Source organism: Capsella rubella, unplaced genomic scaffold (assembly GCF_000375325.1).
Source record: "Capsella rubella cultivar Monte Gargano unplaced genomic scaffold, Caprub1_0 scaffold_5, whole genome shotgun sequence".
In the NCBI taxonomy this organism is placed as follows: domain Eukaryota; kingdom Viridiplantae; phylum Streptophyta; class Magnoliopsida; order Brassicales; family Brassicaceae; genus Capsella; species Capsella rubella.
The window spans coordinates 10,348,966-10,368,811 of record NW_006238919.1 but is presented as its reverse complement, the minus strand read 5'-3'; the positions used below and the strand labels follow the sequence as shown (position 1 = coordinate 10,368,811).

At 37.2% G+C, this 19,846-nt stretch overlaps 7 protein-coding genes across 12 annotated transcripts; 4 read left to right on the top strand and 3 right to left on the bottom strand.

Moving 5' to 3' along the window:
* Positions 1-1,229: 1,229 nt before the first annotated feature.
* Positions 1,230-2,965, top strand: LOC17887106. The gene has a single exon (XM_006290360.2). It carries the CDS (start codon positions 1,267-1,269, stop codon positions 2,692-2,694), a length of 1,428 nt encoding a protein of 475 aa, XP_006290422.1. The 5' UTR covers positions 1,230-1,266; the 3' UTR covers positions 2,695-2,965.
* On the bottom strand, positions 2,956-4,513 carry LOC17885780 (histone H2A variant 1). Of its 2 annotated transcripts, none has more exons than XM_006291898.2 (3): positions 4,396-4,513; positions 4,037-4,173; positions 2,956-3,454 (listed from the first exon to the last, which is right to left on the bottom strand). In XM_006291898.2, the coding sequence occupies exons 2-3, from the start codon at positions 4,148-4,150 to the stop codon at positions 3,158-3,160; spliced, it is 411 nt and encodes a 136-aa protein (XP_006291960.2). In that variant the 5' UTR covers positions 4,151-4,173; positions 4,396-4,513; the 3' UTR covers positions 2,956-3,157. The 2 variants fall into 2 exon arrangements, with proteins under 2 accessions (XP_006291960.2, XP_023638459.1); XM_023782691.1 differs by lacking the exon at positions 4,396-4,513 and adding an exon at positions 4,308-4,367.
* Positions 4,514-5,686: 1,173 nt separating this feature from the next.
* On the top strand, positions 5,687-7,394 carry LOC17885219. Its single transcript, XM_006292376.2, has 4 exons — positions 5,687-5,962; positions 6,083-6,515; positions 6,611-6,797; positions 6,875-7,394. Exons 2-4 carry the CDS (start codon positions 6,150-6,152, stop codon positions 7,213-7,215), a joined length of 894 nt encoding a protein of 297 aa, XP_006292438.1. The 5' UTR covers positions 5,687-5,962; positions 6,083-6,149; the 3' UTR covers positions 7,216-7,394.
* A 388-nt stretch (positions 7,395-7,782) lies between these two features.
* LOC17886443 (ABC transporter F family member 4) lies at positions 7,783-10,961 on the bottom strand. 3 transcript variants are annotated; one of them, XM_006290595.2, is made up of 2 exons: positions 10,872-10,961; positions 7,783-10,250 (listed from the first exon to the last, which is right to left on the bottom strand). In XM_006290595.2, the coding sequence occupies exon 2, from the start codon at positions 10,236-10,238 to the stop codon at positions 8,076-8,078; it is 2,163 nt and encodes a 720-aa protein (XP_006290657.1). In that variant the 5' UTR covers positions 10,239-10,250; positions 10,872-10,961; the 3' UTR covers positions 7,783-8,075. The 3 variants fall into 3 exon arrangements, with proteins under 3 accessions (XP_006290657.1, XP_023638457.1, XP_023638458.1); XM_023782689.1 differs by lacking the exon at positions 10,872-10,961 and adding an exon at positions 10,562-10,840; XM_023782690.1 differs by lacking the exon at positions 10,872-10,961 and adding an exon at positions 10,639-10,840.
* On the top strand, positions 10,860-13,188 carry LOC17887428. Its single transcript, XM_006292525.2, is given in 7 exon segments — positions 10,860-10,928; positions 11,763-11,849; positions 11,851-12,000; positions 12,097-12,267; positions 12,426-12,569; positions 12,660-12,836; positions 12,931-13,188. Coding segments are annotated over 7 exon segments (1,047 nt in total). The 3' UTR covers positions 13,180-13,188.
* Positions 13,189-13,974: 786 nt separating this feature from the next.
* Positions 13,975-15,317, top strand: LOC17885565. Its single transcript, XM_006292613.2, has 5 exons — positions 13,975-14,181; positions 14,283-14,450; positions 14,534-14,677; positions 14,763-14,942; positions 15,055-15,317. The coding sequence occupies exons 1-5, from the start codon at positions 13,975-13,977 to the stop codon at positions 15,226-15,228; spliced, it is 873 nt and encodes a 290-aa protein (XP_006292675.1). The 3' UTR covers positions 15,229-15,317.
* Positions 15,318-15,430: 113 nt separating this feature from the next.
* Positions 15,431-19,592, bottom strand: LOC17885950 (CSC1-like protein At3g54510). Of its 3 annotated transcripts, XM_006292356.2 has the most exons (10): positions 18,712-19,592; positions 18,447-18,590; positions 18,297-18,360; positions 17,942-18,154; positions 17,663-17,827; positions 16,934-17,232; positions 16,550-16,829; positions 16,171-16,449; positions 15,856-16,089; positions 15,431-15,742 (listed from the first exon to the last, which is right to left on the bottom strand). In XM_006292356.2, exons 1-10 carry the CDS (start codon positions 18,996-18,998, stop codon positions 15,572-15,574), a joined length of 2,136 nt encoding a protein of 711 aa, XP_006292418.1. In that variant the 5' UTR covers positions 18,999-19,592; the 3' UTR covers positions 15,431-15,571. The 3 variants fall into 3 exon arrangements, with proteins under 3 accessions (XP_006292418.1, XP_023639305.1, XP_023639306.1); XM_023783537.1 differs by lacking the exon at positions 18,712-19,592 and having other exon boundaries at positions 17,942-18,186; positions 18,447-18,473; XM_023783538.1 differs by lacking the exon at positions 18,712-19,592 and having other exon boundaries at positions 17,942-18,181; positions 18,447-18,461.
* Positions 19,593-19,846: the final 254 nt, after the last annotated feature.

The window sequence follows — 19,846 nt, the reverse complement described above, 5'->3', positions numbered from 1 at the left end:
CAAGAGTCGACAACCTCATGAAGAGACAGGCCAAAGAAAAGAAACTTGGAGGATCTTTGCTCAATTGCAGAGTGTCATTATATATGGTTCTTGATGGTGGTTTAACTCTTGGCTGCATGGTCGTTGAATCTTGATTCTTGGCAGTGATTCTCACTGATTTTAATTTCGTATAGGCCATTTGGGGCATCGCAGCTTTCTTCTAATCTACTTCAAATCTTGTTCTCTGGATTGAGTTGTAGGTTTCAAGCGTGGCGACAAAGACACATCTACAAGTGTCAATATGGTTTTTTTTTTTTTTGGTAAAATGCTTTCTTCACACTTACTCTTAATCTTGAGATATTTTCGTTAAAGAGTCACAAAGAACTCTCCAACTTCATCGAGGGTTATCACTCTGTTGGTATGGATCCAAACCGGAAGGTTTGTTTATCCTTTCAGCTATTTAAAAAAGTGGTTCAAGTCTACTGATAACAGACTCAAATTGAAATCTCGACAAAGGACACACTGAATTCTGAATATGACATATTTTTTAAGAGTTTGAAAATGTTTTGGATTGTGACTGCGAAAAGAAGAAGAGGAGCGTGTGAGCCAATGAATCCGTCCTTGACGACGTTGTTGTTTAAATTTCTAACCCTTTTACATTTATTTTTTAGGAGAGCCTTATTTGATCAATGATTTAAGAAACTTCAAGTATCTAAAATAATATTTAAGATTACAAATTTTATAACATTTTATAAAACTTTATTTTCGTGGATTCTAAACCTTGTGCGTTATATCTTAGATTTTTTTTTTCTGATACTTTAACCTATAAACTTCATTAAAATTAATTCTAAGTGATTCTTCAATATACAAAGATTTTTTTTAGTTTTCAATAACACCATATGTAATCAACTGTTAGTAATCACTATTGAATAACAACAAAATTTTAAATCTCTGTATCATGATTTACAAAATATCATATTTAACAACACCAAATTGTATTTTATAATTTTGAACTAGTGATTAAATAACAACAGATTATGTTTGGTTTTGGCTTTTATTAACTTCTATGAAAAAAACGAAAAAATAATGTTGATTTATCAAAAAAAAAAAAAAAAAACATATTATAGCGGAGACGTTATATATAATAAGAGAACAAAAAAAAGACAAATTGTTGATTTAGAAACAACAATTAATAAACAGAATGTGGATTATAAAAGGGGAAGCATGCAATTGCAATTATAAACCAAAACCGGAAACGTATTGGTAGAAAAGAAAGTAAAAGCTTTAATGATTCAGAGGAAGACTACTCAAGATCGGTTACAGAGGAGCCATGGACCGGAGGAGATGATCAAGAGAAGAAGAACTAGTATGCTTCCTCAACCAACGACACGAAAGAAGCAGATCGTTGCTAAAATCATAGGCGGGTCGTCACCTAATTACATGAAGGGAACGAATAGTTCAGAGGCTAGGAGACAGAGCCAAGGTTTTCAACCAACGACACCGAAGAAGCAGATCGTTGCTAAAGTCACAGGTGGTTCACCTAATTACATGAAGGGAACGAGTAGTTCAGAGGCTAAGAGACAGAGCCGAAGTTTTCAACCTGGTTCGGACAAGAAGAGCCAGTCCTGTAAGAAACTCGACAATTCATGCTCTGGGGATAAGAAGCAGAGTAGTAGTAGTAGGTCGAGTGCTGGGGGTTTAAAAAAGATTTTGAGTTTCAAGAGAAGTTATAGTATTGGTCTTTGTTGTAATAGAGCGACTTGTTCTTCGTTTGTTAAGAACTCGAAGTTCAGAGAGGATCTGATGCGTAATACTATTGGCGTCTTGAAAGTCTGTCCTTATACGTATTGTTCACTCAACACGCATCTTCACGAACAATGTCCACCTCTTAAAGACTTTATATCCGCAAGGAGACGTTCCTTGAAGTCCCATGCAAGTGTGAAGAAGAGTAGTGATGTTGGTTGTGTGGATATCTATGTTGATAAGAAGAAAGAAAATGTAAGCACTCGAGATATTGATATCCAAGTAATCGATTTTGAGACCGAGAAGGTGGACATGAAATTGGGAAAGGCTGAAGGTTTAGAATCTAAGCGTGTAGAGATAGTGAACTTACTAGATGGAGAAGGCATTGAATCATGTGACTCTTGTGATGAAAAAGTTTTTAGTCTGATAATTGAAAACTTTGCCGTTCTTGAACAGTCAGAAAATCCAGGTGGGGGTCAGAAGAATGAAGAGAGTGGTTTCTCGGATAACTCTATAAACATTCTTTTATCCGAACAGTCCACTATACAAGATGATACGAATCTAGGGAAAGCTCTTGATGAGAAGCTGAACTCCAAGAAATCTGAAAACTGGAAGGAGGTAGATGATGAGAAACTGGAAGAGCGGATTGCGCTTGTATCAAAAACAGAGGAAACTCTGTTAACCATTGCGCGAGAACCCTGCAACCGAGAAGAGTGCACTGAGAACTCGAGGGAATTCAACCCAAGAGAACCCAATTACCTTCCGATTACTGCAGAACGGAGCAGTGAAATAGTGGAACTCAAGCATCAGGATATGTATAAGATAAAGAACACTGAAGAGTGGATGACTGATTGTGCTCTGCAACATACCGTCAGCAAACTCGCTGTAGAAAGGAAGAAGAATGCATCATTGCTCGTTGAGGCATTTGAAACCACATTAACTAGAGAACGTTCAAAAGCTTTCACTCATTGAAGACACCTTCAAGCTTGCAATTGACATGCTCAAAGCCTTAGCCTATAGTGAGTGAGTGAATGATGAACTCTTCTTGGAAATTAAATGGTTTTGAGATTTGACTTATGTTAGGGGTATTGGGGACTCATTTAGAATATGTGACTTTTATCAAATGCTGATGATGTTTGATTCCAGGTTCTATAACTAAGAGAGCATGTGAGCAAATGATATATGTAGTTGTTAAACACTGAAAATAGTTCACTTTTCAACATAGTAAGCAAATCACAAGAGACAGCATTTGCTTGAAGAAGAAACCTAAAAGTTCAAATTAACTAATGTACACCTGAGGATGTCCAGAAGAGATCAACACTAGTCAAAGAACTAAGAAGAGAAAAAGGAAATGTAGTACAAGACTAAACAAACAGAAACAGCATAAGCTACTAACTAGCAAATCACACAATCTCTCAGTGACATAAGAAACAAATCACTCTCTGGTGGTTTTGTTGATGAGAGACTTGTGGATGTGAGGGATCACACCTCCTCCAGCAATGGTTCCTTTGATGAGTGTGTCAAGCTCCTCATCTCCTCTGATTGCCAGCTGCAAATGCCTTGGAGTAATCCTCTTCACTTTCAGATCTTTGCTCGCATTTCCAGCTAACTCGAGAACCTCAGCAGTTAGGTACTCCAGGATTGAAGCAGTGTAGACAGCAGCAGTGGCACCAACTCTGCCATGTGCAGAAACTCTGGTCTTGAGTTGCCTGTGGATACGACCCACTGGAAACTGAAATAAACAAAGAAACAGCATCAGTGCTAGCCTCCACATTGCAAGACTGACCTTGCTACTTATATGGCTATGCGAAGCATTAAAAAATCATAACAGAACAGCAATAGGTCACAAGAAAAACACATCACGTATAGTCAAGCATCTTTCATCTGCTACAAGTCCTAAAGTGATCCAAGACATGTACATAAAGCTTATGAATTCAGGATTGCAGACCAAATAGTTTCATGAAAACAGTAAACCTGATATGAAAAAAAGACCATTGTCTATACTATAACCAAACACAAGTTAGCTTCAGAGAAGCTTTCGAGTCATATTATCAAAACAACATCGTTATGGGGTTTGCTCATACCATAAGAAAGTAGGTAAATAATATGGGGACTCATAACATATGACAATACTATACTGAGATATCCAAGTACTCAAAGCACACAGCGAGCAAGCAAAAAAAAAAAAAAAAACCGATAAATTGAACAAAAAACACAAACCTAGTCCTAAAGATCTGAATCGTAGTGACTAATTTAAGTCAAAGAAGGTCAAAATGATATACATATGCGAGAAATTAGGGTTTGAGAAATAGACCTGAATACCAGCACGAGCAGAGCGAGAGATGGGTTTTTTCTTATCTTTATCTTTATCCTTGTTACCAGCCATCGTCTTCGCAGCTACGAGTCCTTTTCCTCCTTTGCCTGCCATGTCGCTGCTTCCTTCTTCTAGATCTGAGCATACATAGTCAAACAAAAACAAGAAAAATTCAGAAAAAAAACAAGAGTATAATCCATAAATCTACCAGATCTGTGAGAAAAACCATAAAAGAAAGACTAAATCGAAGAAACAGAACCGAGAATCCCACCAAAAATTTCTCGAAGAAAGTGAGAAAACACAGAGAAACAGATCTAGGTTTGGGGAAGAGAGAAGAGAAGAAGAAGCAAGTAAAGTACCTGAGACGACGACGAGAGAATGCAGAAAGAAAGAAAAAAAGGACGAAACAAACGAAATCTGGTTGAAATTGAATGGGATGGGAGTTTTAAAATCAAAAAGTTTGGTGGGAGTTTTTAAATATTTTTAAAATCTTGGGGGGAACCTACGCTTTCGCGGTTAAAATTTTCCCTTTTGGAGCCTTAAAATGTTTCAACATCTTGCCACAAAGCCCTCCGTTTCTTATAAAATTTAAAATCCTCTTTATTACTTTAAAAAATGGATTTAGAAGACCCTAAAAGTACTCTTAGCTTGTGAGAAATGATAGAAGAGAAGTTTATACATACCTTTATCTGATTTTGCTTTTGTGATGGAAGAATCAGTTCTTGTGATGAATTGGCTGTTGAGCTCTTTGTAATTTATACTAGTGTCATCATAAATAGATTGAGATTTTCATCTATCTTCTCTTTTGTTTTTTAGGCAATACGTAATTGGTATTTGCGACCGAATTGCTTTTTAGTCAAATTTTATATATTTTTCTTGACTAAATCATTTATATGGATATATAAAACTAGTATTTTAGTGTAAAAAAAAGGTATTACATCTTATTTTCATAGAAATTATAAAAAAACTTAACATAAAATATCTAGTCAAATAAAAATTGCTTTGAATATTAAATGCTAAAAGATAATATCGCCGCGTGTAGATTTTTCATAGTATTTTGTGATTTTTGCTCATTACACCATAAATGCATTAAGATTGTGACTTCTTTTCTAGTTTTATTTTTAGACAATCCAACTGACATTTACGATTCGATCCAACTAGCATTTACGATTCACTGAGTGATTTATTTGACTATAATTATTAGTATTGATGGTCATAAAAAAAGCAATTATGAATAAAAGAAAGATATGACAGTGAGACTCATGAAAATTAGAAACGTGGCATAAAATGTTTTAGTAAAAGAGATGTACATCAAACCTTTTTTGTTTAGGTTAAACTGTAATGCTTACGCGTGGACATTAAATTTCATTGCAAAATGTAAATTAGATTTACATTTACAATTTTGGTTTATATCTTTGTAGTAATAATGTTGACTCAAGTAAAGTAAATAACTAAACACCACTATAAATGTAAACTAGATATAATACATAAATTTACATAAAAAACCAGTATGAGTGACGTAGAATACACCAGTAAAAAACGAACACGTAATCTATAAAGACTTTGCTTTATTTGCGACTATGGTAAATGGGTAAAGGTCTCTATTCAGTCTTCTCCTTTGCCTATATAAGAAGCATCAAAGATTGCTTTCTTCTTCCATTAAGACTATAGCAAAACTATCTTCCATAGAAATCTTTTAATATCCTATGCATCTTAGAGGCAATCTAAACCAAAATTACATCATCCACAAAGTGATTTGCATCCTCTTATATACATAAAAGAAAAAATTCCAACCAAAAAAAAATCAAAAAAGGCATTAAAAGCATGACGTTTTCGTGTCGTCGAGTATCAATCCGTATCTAAAAAAACCCTCCATTCAAGTGATCTTTTTCCTTTTTTGTTTGTTCTTCTCAAAGCTTCGTCGTGGTACTTTAAATAAAATCAATCTTTGACGTTTGAATTTTCATAACATTTTTGATCCTTGAGTTTTGTTTCTTTTCATTTGCACATCTTCCTCCTCCATTTTTTTTTTTTTGGGTTTGGTAGGAACTTGGAAGCGAAGAATCAAATAGATCTCTTTGAATTCCCTGAGATTTTTGGACGACTTACAAAAATGCCTTTCCTATCAAAAATCCGACCTATTAACGTCAATGGTGTAGCGAAGGAGGAGAAGCAGGCGGCTGTGATGAGACAAACCCCGAGATCTCGACTGAAGCGGCTCTTTGAACGTCAGTTCAGTCTGAAGAGCTTCTCCCGTGTAGATTCACCACTTCGGAGAGGCCATTCGGAAGAATTTGAACCAAGCTCTGTCTGTTTGAGGAAGATGGTTGAGAGATACATCGAGGATCCAGACAGTGAGAAACAGTCACGTTGTGTTACTGTATGTCGTAACCACTGCAACTGTTTCAGTGGAAGTGGCACTGATAGCTCCGACGAAGACGAAGAGTCTTCTTCAGGCGGACTTCTTCAAAGCCTCAAGGTATGTATCATGAATGATATGATCTCTCATAAAAGATAAATGTTTGAAATCTAATAATGTAAACAGAGTATTTTTTTTGGGACAATGTTTTGTAGAGTCTGTTACTCTGTGCTAACGTCGCTGAGCGTGATCTGGAGACTAAAGCAATGGAGCTTGTTGAGACTAAAGATGTAACAACATTGAAAGCTGTTGCTGATGAACTGGTGGCTTTAGGCTATGATGCAGCAGTCTGCAAATCTAGCTGGGAGAAATCGAAATCGAGATCCTGTCCTATTCCTGCTGGTATGTTCTTTTCTTCATTCCACTTTTACAAATTTGCAAATCGTTAAAGATGATAACACTTTTGTGTGGTAAAACAGGGAAATATGAGTACTTGGATGTTGTGATTGGAGATCAAAGAGTCTTGATCGACATCAACTTCCAATCCAAGTTCCAGATAGCTCGACCGAGTAAGGCTTACAAGTCGATATCGCAGACACTGCCTTTCGTCTTTGTTGGACAAGTTGATAGGCTGAAGAAGCTCGTGGTATTTCTGTCTAAAGCTGCTAAGAAGAGCCTGACGAAGAAAGGGCTATCAGTGCCACCATGGAGGAGAGCAGAGTACGTGTTAACCAAATGGGTGTGTCCTTATGATCGTGCTAAGCAAACTCAAGGAGAAACCAGTGGAGCCGCTGCTCCTGCTGCTGCGGTCCAACCTTGAAATACCTTCTTAATTTCTGAATAATAATAAGACTTTATAATTATATTTTTCTTGTTTAAGGGTATGATTTTTTGAAGGATCATACCCTCCTTTTTTTTTAAAGTTTATTTTTGAAAATTTCTTCTGATCCTTGTGGAAGAAACCAGTCCTTTTTGGTGAATTTGTTTATTTTCATCGCATGCAATTAAATTGAATAAAAATATTATTATAAATCAAAGTAATTTATAGAGACCAATAAATATTTAGGAAGAGATTGTGTCCTCACCTTAAATATTGTATTGTCTAATGTTGGAAAACCAAAATACAAGTTAGATGGATGATAAGACATCAGAGAAAACTGAAAGCCAACACTCTCTGGTGATATAAAAACATTAACGAGAACCACAAAAACATCAGAGAAAGACATTGGAACAGAGAGTGTTGTGTTTTAAAACAGAGGAAAGCGAGATATTGCGTCGTTGAGACAAATTAGTGGCACACTGGAAAATGAAACTCCAATATCAAAAACCACAGATACTCTATAACAGTTTTACGAGATGACTGTCAAAAATAACGAGAGCCTAAAAGTAAACAAGAGTCATATTAAACAAAATTTCAAACTTTGCTGTTTATTACGACTCTAATTAAACACACTGATGAAAAAGAATGAAACATGTCCTCTGTTTTCTTCCCCAAAACAATAAAACATAACACTACACTGAGACATGTAATAAGGGGAGACCGATGTATATAGTGTCATGTAACTAACGCACAGATGATAAAAACACAATGGCTTAAATAAAATTGTCCAAAACTTTTTCGAGTGTCTTATAAAAAACATAAAGGAGCTTGAGATTACCTCATAAGCCAACAACAATACTTCACTCATCAACCTCTGCTTTGATTTCTCTTTGGAGATCTTCTTTGTACTCGTCAAATGAACCTGGGAAGAAATTCACCGTTCCGTCTTCTACAACCCAGATTTGACTATTCTCCTCTTCCGCACAGACACGCGATATGAGTCTCGAGTCATGACTTACCAACACAACTCCACCTGTGAACTCATCTAGTGCATCCGCCAAAGCATCTATACTCTGCATGTCTAAGTGATTTGTAGGCTCGTCCAGAAGCAATATGTGTGGCTTTGACATTGAGATCGAGGTGAACACAACTCTAGCCTTTTGTCCTCCAGACAATTTCGCAATTGGAGATAAGTGATTGTGACTTGGTAGCCCAAACTTGCCTAGCTTCGCTCGCACCGCCTCTTGCTTGCTAAACCCCTCTTGGTCAGGATGAAGGCGAAGAAGATACTGAACCGGTGTTTCCCCCATCGTTAACAGGTCAATAAAATGCTGCGAATACCTGCCAATCCTCAGCTTCTGGCTTCTTCTCATTTCACCCTCGGTTGGAACTAAATCTCCCGCAAGAAGATTTAATAGAGTGGACTTTCCTGCTCCGTTAGGCCCAACAATAGCAACCCTTGTCCCCATATCGATACCTACATCAACATTCGAGAGCCTGAAATCTGGCCTGTTGGGGTAGCTGAAGCTAACCTCAATTAACTGCAGAAGCGGAGGAGTGAGCTCGGTTGGTTCTGGAAAGTGGAAGACCACACTATAATCTCTCCACTTCCTTGGAGCTTCTGGTGCTGGGCCTTCTTCATCCAGTGCCTTACCCTTTCCCTTACTCTTTGATGCTTCTTTTGCTGCAGTAAACTTGGCCCTGTCCTTTACCTTCTCCTGTTGAGCTCGGTTTCCAGTCCTCTTAGCTGCTTTAATCTGTTTCTCGTAGACATCAAATTTTTTATTCATCTCCTTGCGACGCTGCTCATATCCGCTTTCAAAACCATCAAAATTACCACGATAGAAGTGAAGATTCTGGTCATGAAGATGTATTATATCCGTGCAGACTGTGTTGAGGAAGTCCCGGTCATGTGAGACAACAACTAATGTCTTCTTCCAGCGACACAAATACTCCTCTAACCATAGAACAGCTCTCAGGTCAAGATGGTTAGTGGGTTCATCTAGCAGCAAAAGAGTAGGTTGCACAAACAGAGCTCTAGCTAACGATATTCGCATCCTCCAGCCACCACTGAAAGACTGAGTAGGACGCACTTGCATATCTTTAGAGAAACCTAACCCCGCAAGAATTTTGGATGCTTGTGCTTCAGCAGCATCTGACCCCAAAATTTGCAGCCTGTCGTACAATTCAGCAAGCTTTTCTCCAGTATCATCATCATCACCCTCGCCATCAACATTTTCTCCGTCAGCTCCAGATGACGAATTCTGCAGAGCTTCAGCCTCTTCCCGTAGCTTAACCAACTCTTCATTAGCAGATACAACTGCATTCAGAGCACTATTTTCATCCCCGACCACCTCTTGCTCAACAAGAAGAACATCAATATTCTTCGGCACTGGAATCTTCCTCCAAGCTAAAAGCTTTAACAGTGTAGACTTTCCCATCCCATTTGGCCCGACCAACCCATACCTTTTACCATGTGATATCTTGACCGAAGCATTCTTCAAAAGCTCTTTACCCCGAGCAGAGACAGAAAAAGAATCGATTGTAATATCTTTAACATTTGCATCCGCTGTGTCGTCTCCTTCAAGCACTGAGGTCTTACTTCCAATAACAACCGTGAATGCATCATGGTCATCCTTCAAGGCTTCCCTCTTAGCCATCTCTGCAGCTTGGAGGGCTACTCTTTCTTTCATCTCTCGTTTCTTTTGTTCCTTATCAGTCACAGAGATATCAAGGTGCCTTTGTTCGCTCTTCTGCTTCCTCCTTTCATCCTTGAGTCTCTGCTCCTCATCAGATTCACCTTCGTCTTCTTCATCAGAAGGAGGAAGATCTATGCCATCAGTGTAGGATGTAGCTTTTGGAGCAGCCTTGGTTCTAGATGATGAGGCCTTCTTGGGTTTCTCATCTTTCTGATCCATGCCTGCAAGCATGGCCGAGACTGATACTTTCTCTTTTTTAGAATCTTTACCACTTGGCTTCACCTTCGTGGTAGGAGCACCCTCGTCCGACTTCTTCTTACCCATTTAAACCTGTATCTGAAATCAGAAAACCATATAAAAGAAAGAAGTTGGTAAGTTATGAAAACCATATTAAAAAATTAAGGATTTTATTTACTAAAAAGTTTAATTACATACATATTCAACAACGAGTAATCAAATTATCTAACAACCTAATTCGAGAAAACTCCCAAAATCATCTGATAACAGAGCTATCCCAAAATTAGGGTTTTCACTTGACAATGGTCACAAAAGAAAAAGCTAAAGCTGAAAACTTTATTAAAACCCAGAAATAATATATTCAAATAAACAAAATCTGATGCGTTTTCAAAGCAATTTCAATCCTTTACCATCTAATCACTTGTCTGGTCTGACACAATTAGGGAGCTGTTTCAACAAAAAATATCAAAGGATTCGGATTAATTACCAAAATATTGAACAAAACTAATCCCCAGAATCCAGTAACTGAATGAAACTAGTGTTCGTCCCACAAAAAAAAAAAAGGTTTAATTTGTCAAATAAGCAAAACTCTAAGAAAATCAAAATCCCAAAAACGCAAACGAGAAATTGATCCCAATATTGATAAAAATCAATCGGAAATTCAATCTCGCTACATGTCTAAAACCACAAAATATTAAAGGGGAGAATATGGAGTTTTACCGAGTGAGAAGAGATTGCGTAGCTGAACGATACAGAAGGAGAATGAAGCTCGTGCGTGTGAGCGCAAGCAGAGAGAGAAAGAGAAATAGAATCGCCTCTCTCTCTTTTTTCCATATAACACTTGGGCCTAAATGTATGGGCCTGATCTATATATTCAACAACAGTTCTAAACTTCTTATTAGTTAAAAAGAAAAAATCGAGGATTACACAACCAAGACTTTAATCATGTCCCTATGACATATATTGTATGTTTTAAACGAGGTTCTTGCTTCTACTCTTTGATGCATGCATGCGATCACAAGGTTCTCTCTCTCAGATATTTGATATATGTTTTAAGGTATTAAATGAATACCATGCTTCACATATTCGATACATGTTTAAGTCTTGTCATTGGGATTCAGACTTCTTGTGAATGCATCTTATGTATATTTCTATGATTCATTAGGCCAAAAAATCCTGAAATTGAGATGAAATCTTCCCAAGAGCTTGGGATTTTTTTTAATGGTAACAATGTTAAATCTTACCAAGAGATGGGTTCTTAAGGAGCTGAGGGAGATCTCTTAATTACAGTCTGTTAGTTTGAAGACTTATCAGAATCCCAATCATATAATCACATTCCATTGTTTAACACATTTCTTTGTATTTTATGCCTCAAGTAGATCAGTAGATGATATTATATGCTTCAAAGAAGAGACAGATGGCCAAACTATTTAAGCCATTGACTTTTCTAGGAGTGGGGTGCAAGGGTTTGCATAATCATTATGAGATGTTTTTTTTTTTTAATTTTAACAATGTTCTTTTCTCTTTATATAACAACACAAGAGAACAAGGCTTTCATATACAAACTTGCTTGCTAATAATACATATAACACTCAGCAGAAGCTATATTAGAAGAAACTAGAAGCCAAAGGTCAGGAATTAAACTTCTACTTTCAAAACAAAACTTACCTCTCTGTTGGTACTGGATGCAACTATACTAGCTAAAAAAGGATCCAAGAAACTTTCCTGCAACATGGTGTCAACATGCTCTGGTCCATTTGGGAGTTCTTCGTTTTCAGAAGCAAAGAAGCGACTGCAAAAGCTCGAGCAAGATTATCAACACACCTATGAGAAGTACACAGAACTACAAGTAAGCATCAATACATAGCATAAAAAGTGATTAATATCTAAATCTTGTTAGAAACTTATAGGGTTAGTTTTACAAGATAATCAAATTTATCTACAGTCAGACAGGTATATGTACTACGTTGTTTTTCAACATCCAGGCCACCACAGTCGCTGGGTTGGCTACTGTATCTATCATAGCAAACATTTAGTGGAGCAACTGCAGAATGTTCTTGACAAGCTGAGTACAGAAGAAGCATCATCACAAACCGGAAGAGAACCACCTACAAACGTATGTAGTTACTCACACTCATTCAGTATCATTTTGTTTTTCACATAGATCAGTTTTTTCTAGCAAACCTAGGAAACGAAACTGAAGCATTGATCATAGTTTAGTAAATCTTAAAATGTATTTTTCATGAGTTTCCGGTGTCATTTATACTGGTTTAGGGAAAGCAATTCATCTTGATGCACGGTTGTAAAAGCTTGGCACAAGAAAAGATGGTACTGCAGCAGCTAAAAGCTGAAAACAAAGAGCAATACACTGATGGACTGAGCCAAGAAACAATTGACCTCAAAAGAATTAAGGAGGAGGTACCACTACTCCTACTGAAAATCCTCTTAGTTAATTATCATAAATGAGCTTTTAACAAAATTTACTTCTCCATCTTATGATAAAACCAGTTCAGATACATTCAGAGAATAGTTCCACAGAATAGCAGCAAGAAATCTATACTTGATCTGTTGAGGGAAATTAAAGAGACACAGAAGTTGACAGAAAAGGCTATTTCCAATGGTGCACTCATGAGCAACCGCACGAGTTTGGACAATATGATAAGTTCTAAAAGTGTCATAATAAAGGTAATGGAAGATTCAAAGCACATTCTTTCCACTTTCCTCATGGGATTGTTTCTTAGAACTAAGAAATTATGTGATGATGTTTGTTTGCCACTAGCTTCTGACGAAGGTAATCAGAGAATTTGAGAAAGAGAAAAAGGAGATGGAGGACATTTTGCAAGACAGAGTACATTTTGCAAGAAAGCATGAAAAAGGATACACGGATAAAATGAGGGTTCTACAGGAAAAATGTAAATGCATAGGTGAGAAACGTGATGCAGAGAAGAAATACTTGATTGTTTTGAAGGAAAGTTTCAGGTCGAGCCACAAAACTGCTTCACAAAGAAAAGGCTGCAGAAAAGGGTAACTTCAGAGAGCTTCAGAAACAAATCTTTATCATGTTGTAAAATCACGTTGATGATTCCTTCTGTGATACACCTATCATTTATAAGATTCATTTTACAATATTTCCTTGCCAGATCAATGTAATCACCCAAGTTATTCTGAAATACGCTTCAACATTCTCGCTATATATATTGGATCATGATGACTATGAACAGAGAAATCCTTATAAACAACTAGCATATATATCATTAGAATAAACTTAGAAGCCTTCTTACATATGATGTGATATCTAAAGCTGCTTTGATCAAACTATGACTTTCTGTTTTTTCCATATAATTACACTATATCTGAAGCTGTTAACCAACACAAGCGAATCTCTAACTAATAATTACCATATTATCAAATTAACGTATCAGACTAGTAATCATTCCTTGTATCCTTTTGACCACAGCCATTGACTTTGGTGGTGTGGCTTTTGGTAAAACTATGACTTCCTCTGTTTCATATGAACACATTGACTTCAAGCATTTCTTTACATTTTATGCCTCCGGGTGTTTATTCTTTCCAATATTTTTTTTAATAAAGACATCATCTTATCGCTGAAAAAAACGAAATATAGATGGCTAAAGTATACAATATATAAAAGAAGATTTCTTCGAGGAGGAGCCATTGACTTACTTGGCGTGGGGTGCACGAGTTTGGATAATCAATTGTCATAGGTTGCTTCATTCAAACTATGATTTTCCTATAAGAACACAAAAGAGCAATGCTTGATACTTACTTAGGATCAGCTTTGGACCTTCTTAAAATCAGTGGCATGGAAGCTTCTACTCAGCTCAAAATCTCCAATTCTATTGGTATTGGAGGTAGCTATGATGAAAAGGGTTTAGAGATATATAACCATGACAAGGTGTCACCTGAAGCTGATCCGGCTGTGCACATGTCAGTTTCCAAAGCAGAGAAGCGACTCAAAAAGCTCGAGAGGGATTATCAACACACCTACGAGAATTACATAGAAGCGCGAGTAAGCATCTAAATATAACAGAACAATGACTACTTGTACTGTTTTCTTAAAAGCTTATTTATTAGATCAGTTTATACAAGATAATGAAACTTTTTGAGCAGTCAAACAGGTATAGGTTCTACATTGAGGCAAAACATTCTAACTATCGCAGTGACCAGGCTGGAAACTCTATCAAATATTACAAGAAGCTGCGAGATCAACTGCAGAATAATCTTGACAAAATGAATAAAGCAGAAGAAACAACAAGAGGAACAGAAATGCCTGAATACGTAAGTTCTCATAAACAAATCAATAACATTTTGTTTTTCACTATACAAACAAAGAAAAGAGAGTAATTACCCTCCTGTCTTAGTGCAAGCAAGCCTCAGTGCTGCACAGTTGTAAAAGCTTGGCCCAGGAAAAGAGGATACTGCAACAGATAGAAGAAAGACCAAGCCATCAGAAAAACAGTGACCTGAGTCAAGAAACAATCCATCTCACGAAAATAAACTGGGAGGTGCTATTGCTGTTCCTTTAATAGTCTTTAGTTTATATCTTCATTTGGCCTTTATACTTACTTTACCATTTTACAAATTAATCAGTTCAAATACAGTCAAAGTAGAATTCCAAAAGGTAGCAACAGCAAAACAGTACATGATCTACTGAGGAGATTTAAAGACACAGAGAAGTTGAGGGAGAAAGCTATTATTGCCAATGGTGAACTTGTCAACAACACAACAAGTCAGGACACTTTGAAAACATCTATCGAGATGGAAATAAAAGTAACCAAAATCATGTCCCTTTCCTCCTTTTTACTCTTAAAGACTTTTGTTTAATTGTCTACTTTCTTAAAATTTAAAACTAATCAACGAAATGATCTTGGCTATCCAACAGCTTCTGGCAAAGGTAATCAAAAAGCTTGGAAAAGAAACATGGGGAGAGACAAGGATCTGGACTGATAATGGCCACGAGGAAAAGATCAGGCACCTAGAGAAAAAATGTGAATGGATATGCGGAAAATGGGATGAAGAAAAGAAGTATATTCTAGGTTTGAAGAAAAATACATGAGGCGTTGTAACTTGTAAGCTTGTAATACGTCCCGCTAGAATTTTAATGATCAATTTGCATTGTTTCTTCTCGCTGTATTATTTTGGCTCGCGGGTTCAACTCTGCTTTTGTTAAACTGTCCACTACCATTGTCAGTAAACTTAAACTTTAGCTATAATCACAGGGCTAGAAAAATTTGTTTAACAAGGTTGTAACATATCAATGGTTGAAAGAAAGATATTTATATCTAGAAAAAGGATCACACAAGATGTTTTAAAGCAAATTGATTATTACATGAGAACGTACGTGGAAAGCTTCAAAATCCTATGATCTATTTAGAATACTAACTAGCTCACCTCCAGCTTCAGATGGATTCTGTTCCAAGCAATGGATGGCTCAAGTTCGTTATTGATTCGTCTGAGATTTTTACACGCTCTAAGCAAGGTTGGTGCTGGTTATAAGCCGTTGCAGCATCAACACAATGCGCTTCCATTTCCCCGTTCTTTTCATCTTCTTCGTCTATTTCAACTGCAGTCTACACCACAACAACAATGTAGATACTCTCCAAATTTACATTTCAACCGTCTCAAAGAGCTGAATCTATCTATAATTTTCCTCAGAAAAGTTAAAAAGTTGATAAAATAATACCTGAATAGGGAAATGTTTAAATGATGGGAGGAAGCGGATCTTGCAGTACTCATTATAAGCGATAGTGATCAGTATGAGAGGTACAGTAGCAATTGCTGCAGATGGCTTTGACTTTAGCCCAAAAAGACCCACCATTGTGATTTGCATAAGTATTATTGATACAAATATATAATGATGAATAGATGGCCAGAATTGACCGCAAGTATCATAAGTAGTCTCGTACACATCTTCCATCTGAGGAGTGAGGACACCAGAGTTAATATAATGCAAAGTAGCATGTGTGAAAATTAATCAGGTTTTAGAAAACCTCTGTACCTGGTTGAAGTAGACAATGTACCCAAGGCAGAAGTATCCAACTAGGAAAGGGAGCATCAACGGTGCGACCACCGCATAAATCATACCGATCATTATCGATAAGGAAACTGTGGGGATAACTCTAAAATATGGAAATGAAAAGAGGTAAGGGGTTCTCTCTTTTCCTCTTCCGTAAGTGTAGGATCTGATGATATCAAATAGTATAAGTCCCAACTGAAGAATCTCCAAAGAAAATCCAGACAGTCCATCTGTCAAGATGTATGTCATGAAAAACTCTCCCTACATATATAAAGCAAGTAAGACAACTGTTACTATTGTGAAGAACATTTGGTCTGATTTGGAACTGAAATATACAAGAAGAGAGTATAATAAGATTTACCTGAGCTGAAACAGCAGCAGCAAGGTGACTAGGAATGTCTCTAGGATGAGTGAGATATTCTCCAATTTCATCAAGCAAGGAACCAGAGATGAGAGTCAAGAAAAAAACATTTCCCATTAGAAAATAGAATACCATATTGCAAGCTTTGATCTCCTCCTTGCTCTTGGAAATAGAGCCGCCAAGATAGGCCATTCCAAGCATAGCGAAAGGAATTATGTACATGAAACCTTTGAGTATTGCACTTGGGAGGTACCCTGTCACAACTGAGCTAAGTCCTGGTCTGTTCAAATAACAAACTTACCTTATTATTATAAAATCAAGAAACAAAACAATCTGTTACTTTACGAGAACAATAATAGTGAAAGAGGTGAGAAAATCCCTTACATGAATTCAATAACCATGGCTGGAGGAAACCATTTCTTAAGCTTCTCATACTTTGCAATTCCCTGGACAGCTGTGACTGGAATAGCAAAGAAGATTGTAAGAAGTGCTGCTGCAAGGATGACTCCAATTTTGTTGAGAGGCAATATCTTTTGTGGTATAGCAAGATTTCTCCAGGATACATCTCTTGGTTCAGGAGCCATTTCAGTTATCAGTTCTAGAGGATTTGAGTGCTGCTGTGTTTGAGCTGCTAACGCTGCACTTCTTCGGGATTTGAAGGTGACAAACGCAACAGGTAATTCCTTACATTGAAATTATGCACAGTATAGTAGCGGTATTAGTATCTTAACAGGTAATTCATCATCATGCTGCACATCTACATATATATAGGGGAAAATTCAGTGGATTCTTTTATTATGTAGCACCTGTCACTGACAAATGACACTATGCCAAGTTCAGCACACTACTCTGTTTTGGTCAAGCTTCCTCATACAGTCTCTCGCTTTAGTTTGTTTTGGAAGTTCATTTAGAGTTTTAGACCATTTAGATGTTACTATCCTCATAGAACTACTATTCAGGATTCATGCAAGCCACTATAATTCTAGGATCACAGTTTTCTAGTTTTGAATACAAGAACAATGTTGTAGCCTAAAATGCTAGTGCGTTAGAATTCTAAGATAAAAAAAACACATAACTTTGTTAACCATCAACTATGACCACAAGAAAGAGTACCTTCTCTCTGAGCATAGTTCCATTCTGAAGGTGGCAAATCATATTGGTAATTTCTCGAAGCTTTTCTTCAGATGTGGATATTTGCTTATGTTCCTGTGATCCATTTGAAAGCATATCTGTGCGTCTCTTGTCTTCTAGCTCTTTCTTAAGCTTCTTCTGCTTCCCCTACATAAAGGATTCCACCATCAAGTTTCCAGGGAAAAAAAAACCCGCTGCAACAGTAAGAATTGCATGGCCTGGGGATGGAAAAGGGGCGATACCACCACTGTCAAACCTTACCAAAAGGTATTCAAGATCTTTCCCATCGTACAACATCTGATATGAGTGATAGCTGAAGCGGTGGTGCTTAGAGAAGAAGTGATCAACAGCGCAGGCACGAGTGTTATGCTCCGGACAGAGAGGAACTTGGCGGACAAGAACAGTGAAGTGGTCAGCACGATGCCTAAGTTGTCTCATTTGTTGAAGCCTTATCACAAGAATCTCCTTGTATTCCTAGATGGGGAGGATCCAGTAAATAACCTATTCTATAAGAAAATAATCCGATCCAGGTATAGATAGATGATCAATTTGTAGTCAGAATCCAAGCCAGATTTTTGGAAGTATGTCGTCATGATAGACAGTAGTAAAAGCTTACCTTATGCAGCAAAAACAATGCATAGAACGAAATGAACCACAAGCAAGAGAAATGCACCCACAACCTAGGAAGATTAAGACAGATATCAAGAAAACAACTCTAAGGAAGGTTATGCAAATCAAGACATAAATAGAAAAAGAAAAGGCTTACTTGTTAGAACCTCGTGTGATGTTTGATATTGTGAAAGCATCCATCGAATACTCTCTTCGCGTTGGTAAATCTGACTCATTGTAATAATCAACCGGAAGAAGCAGCGACGCTCCAAGTAACGAACACAACAGAAAGAATCTGATTCTGCAATATATATTTCAAAGACCAGAGTCCAGGGCTTATGACAATGTGAAATAGTGTTTAAAGGCGAGATCGATGATCACATGATATATATATATATATATGATAAGACAAAAATGGTCACCCGAATTTGAAGAGCCTGATGAGGACGAGTGCATCGAGGCCGTGGCGGGTGAGGATGTCTTCCTCGGGGACACGAAGGGCGCGTGGGATCCAGGCGACGGAAGGGAGGAAACGAGGGAGGCAAAGGGAAGAGTGTAGAGACAGAGGACGGTGGCGATCGGAGAGGCGGCGAGCGTAGTAGACGACGGCGTTGCGAGGCTGCTTCTTGAGGACAGAGAAGAGCCAGAGTGCGACGAGGGCGAGACCTATGTTGATGGACGCCGAAGCTATCAAGCTCTCCGGTGTCATCTCTTCTCTTTTCTCTGACTGTGTGAAAACAGAGAGTCACACATGATGTGATGTCACGTGGCCCTCCTTTTGCTGCTGCATGTATTACACAAAGCCTCCACGCCGCATCTGTCTCCTTTTCTTTTTATTCAAGATTACACCTCGACCAAACTAGCATATTGAGTTCTTGCATCTCCTTAATTAAAAAGGATATTTCTACTACTATTTTTATGGAATTGTTTTCCAACAGACCAACAAACTGACACACACACATGACACAACAAGTGTTGTACCAAAAAATTATGGAATTACTGGGAAAATCAATGGTAGGAATAAGGAATCATGAAATTTTTGGAGTTTAACTGTTGAATGAAAGGAATATGACACTTGTTGTAGTACTGGCTAAATTACGCTAAATTAATGTCTAACGTAACTCGTGATGATCAATCTTGAAACGAGAATAATCTCTACCAGAAAACCCGCTTTCATATAATGTATGATAAAATATACAACAAACTACAGGATGAAACAAGATAAACAAACACATAATTATAAACATGTTATAATTTCCAACATATTCTACAAGGACCAAACCCACGTACTAAATAGGACGAGATTATTATAATCGATCGTAGCCCTGTTATGGATAACACACATGACTAGTTATTTTTATTTTTTCTTTTGAAACAAATTGATCCAAGTATATACTTTATAAAAGTTTTAAAGGTGGGTGGATGGGATATCATATCAACAAAAAGCTTATTAGTCTAAAAAATTGTGGTCTGTATGAACTTACACCCCACCAAATCTAAAAGTTGAACCTCGTTCTTGTTAAGCAAAAAAAAAAATCAAATAAGAAAAAACATATT

What these genes read in the sequence shown, in the direction of transcription:
- LOC17887106 (XM_006290360.2), top strand. Translation starts at nt 1,267, where the DNA reads ATGATTCAGAGGAAGACTACTCAAGATCGGTTACAGAGGAGCCATGGA.
- LOC17885780 (XM_006291898.2), bottom strand. Translation starts at nt 4,150, where the DNA reads ATGGCAGGCAAAGGAGGAAAAGGACTCGTAGCTGCGAAGACGATGGCT. An exon ending in CTGCTCGTGCTGGTATTCAG is followed by an intron (nt 3,455 to 4,036) that starts GTCTATTTCTCA and finishes TGTTTATTTCAG; the next exon opens with TTTCCAGTGGGTCGTATCCA.
- LOC17885219 (XM_006292376.2), top strand. Translation starts at nt 6,150, where the DNA reads ATGCCTTTCCTATCAAAAATCCGACCTATTAACGTCAATGGTGTAGCG. An exon ending in GACTTCTTCAAAGCCTCAAG is followed by an intron (nt 6,516 to 6,610) that starts GTATGTATCATG and finishes AATGTTTTGTAG; the next exon opens with AGTCTGTTACTCTGTGCTAA. An exon ending in ATCCTGTCCTATTCCTGCTG is followed by an intron (nt 6,798 to 6,874) that starts GTATGTTCTTTT and finishes GTGGTAAAACAG; the next exon opens with GGAAATATGAGTACTTGGAT.
- LOC17886443 (XM_006290595.2), bottom strand. Translation starts at nt 10,238, where the DNA reads ATGGGTAAGAAGAAGTCGGACGAGGGTGCTCCTACCACGAAGGTGAAG.
- LOC17885565 (XM_006292613.2), top strand. Translation starts at nt 13,975, where the DNA reads ATGGAAGCTTCTACTCAGCTCAAAATCTCCAATTCTATTGGTATTGGA. An exon ending in AGAATTACATAGAAGCGCGA is followed by an intron (nt 14,182 to 14,282) that starts GTAAGCATCTAA and finishes CTTTTTGAGCAG; the next exon opens with TCAAACAGGTATAGGTTCTA. An exon ending in GAACAGAAATGCCTGAATAC is followed by an intron (nt 14,451 to 14,533) that starts GTAAGTTCTCAT and finishes CTCCTGTCTTAG; the next exon opens with TGCAAGCAAGCCTCAGTGCT.
- LOC17885950 (XM_006292356.2), bottom strand. Translation starts at nt 18,998, where the DNA reads ATGACACCGGAGAGCTTGATAGCTTCGGCGTCCATCAACATAGGTCTC. An exon ending in GAACTATGCTCAGAGAGAAG is followed by an intron (nt 17,233 to 17,662) that starts GTACTCTTTCTT and finishes TTTCAATGTAAG; the next exon opens with GAATTACCTGTTGCGTTTGT. An exon ending in TTAAACATTTCCCTATTCAG is followed by an intron (nt 15,743 to 15,855) that starts GTATTATTTTAT and finishes GTTGTGGTGTAG; the next exon opens with ACTGCAGTTGAAATAGACGA.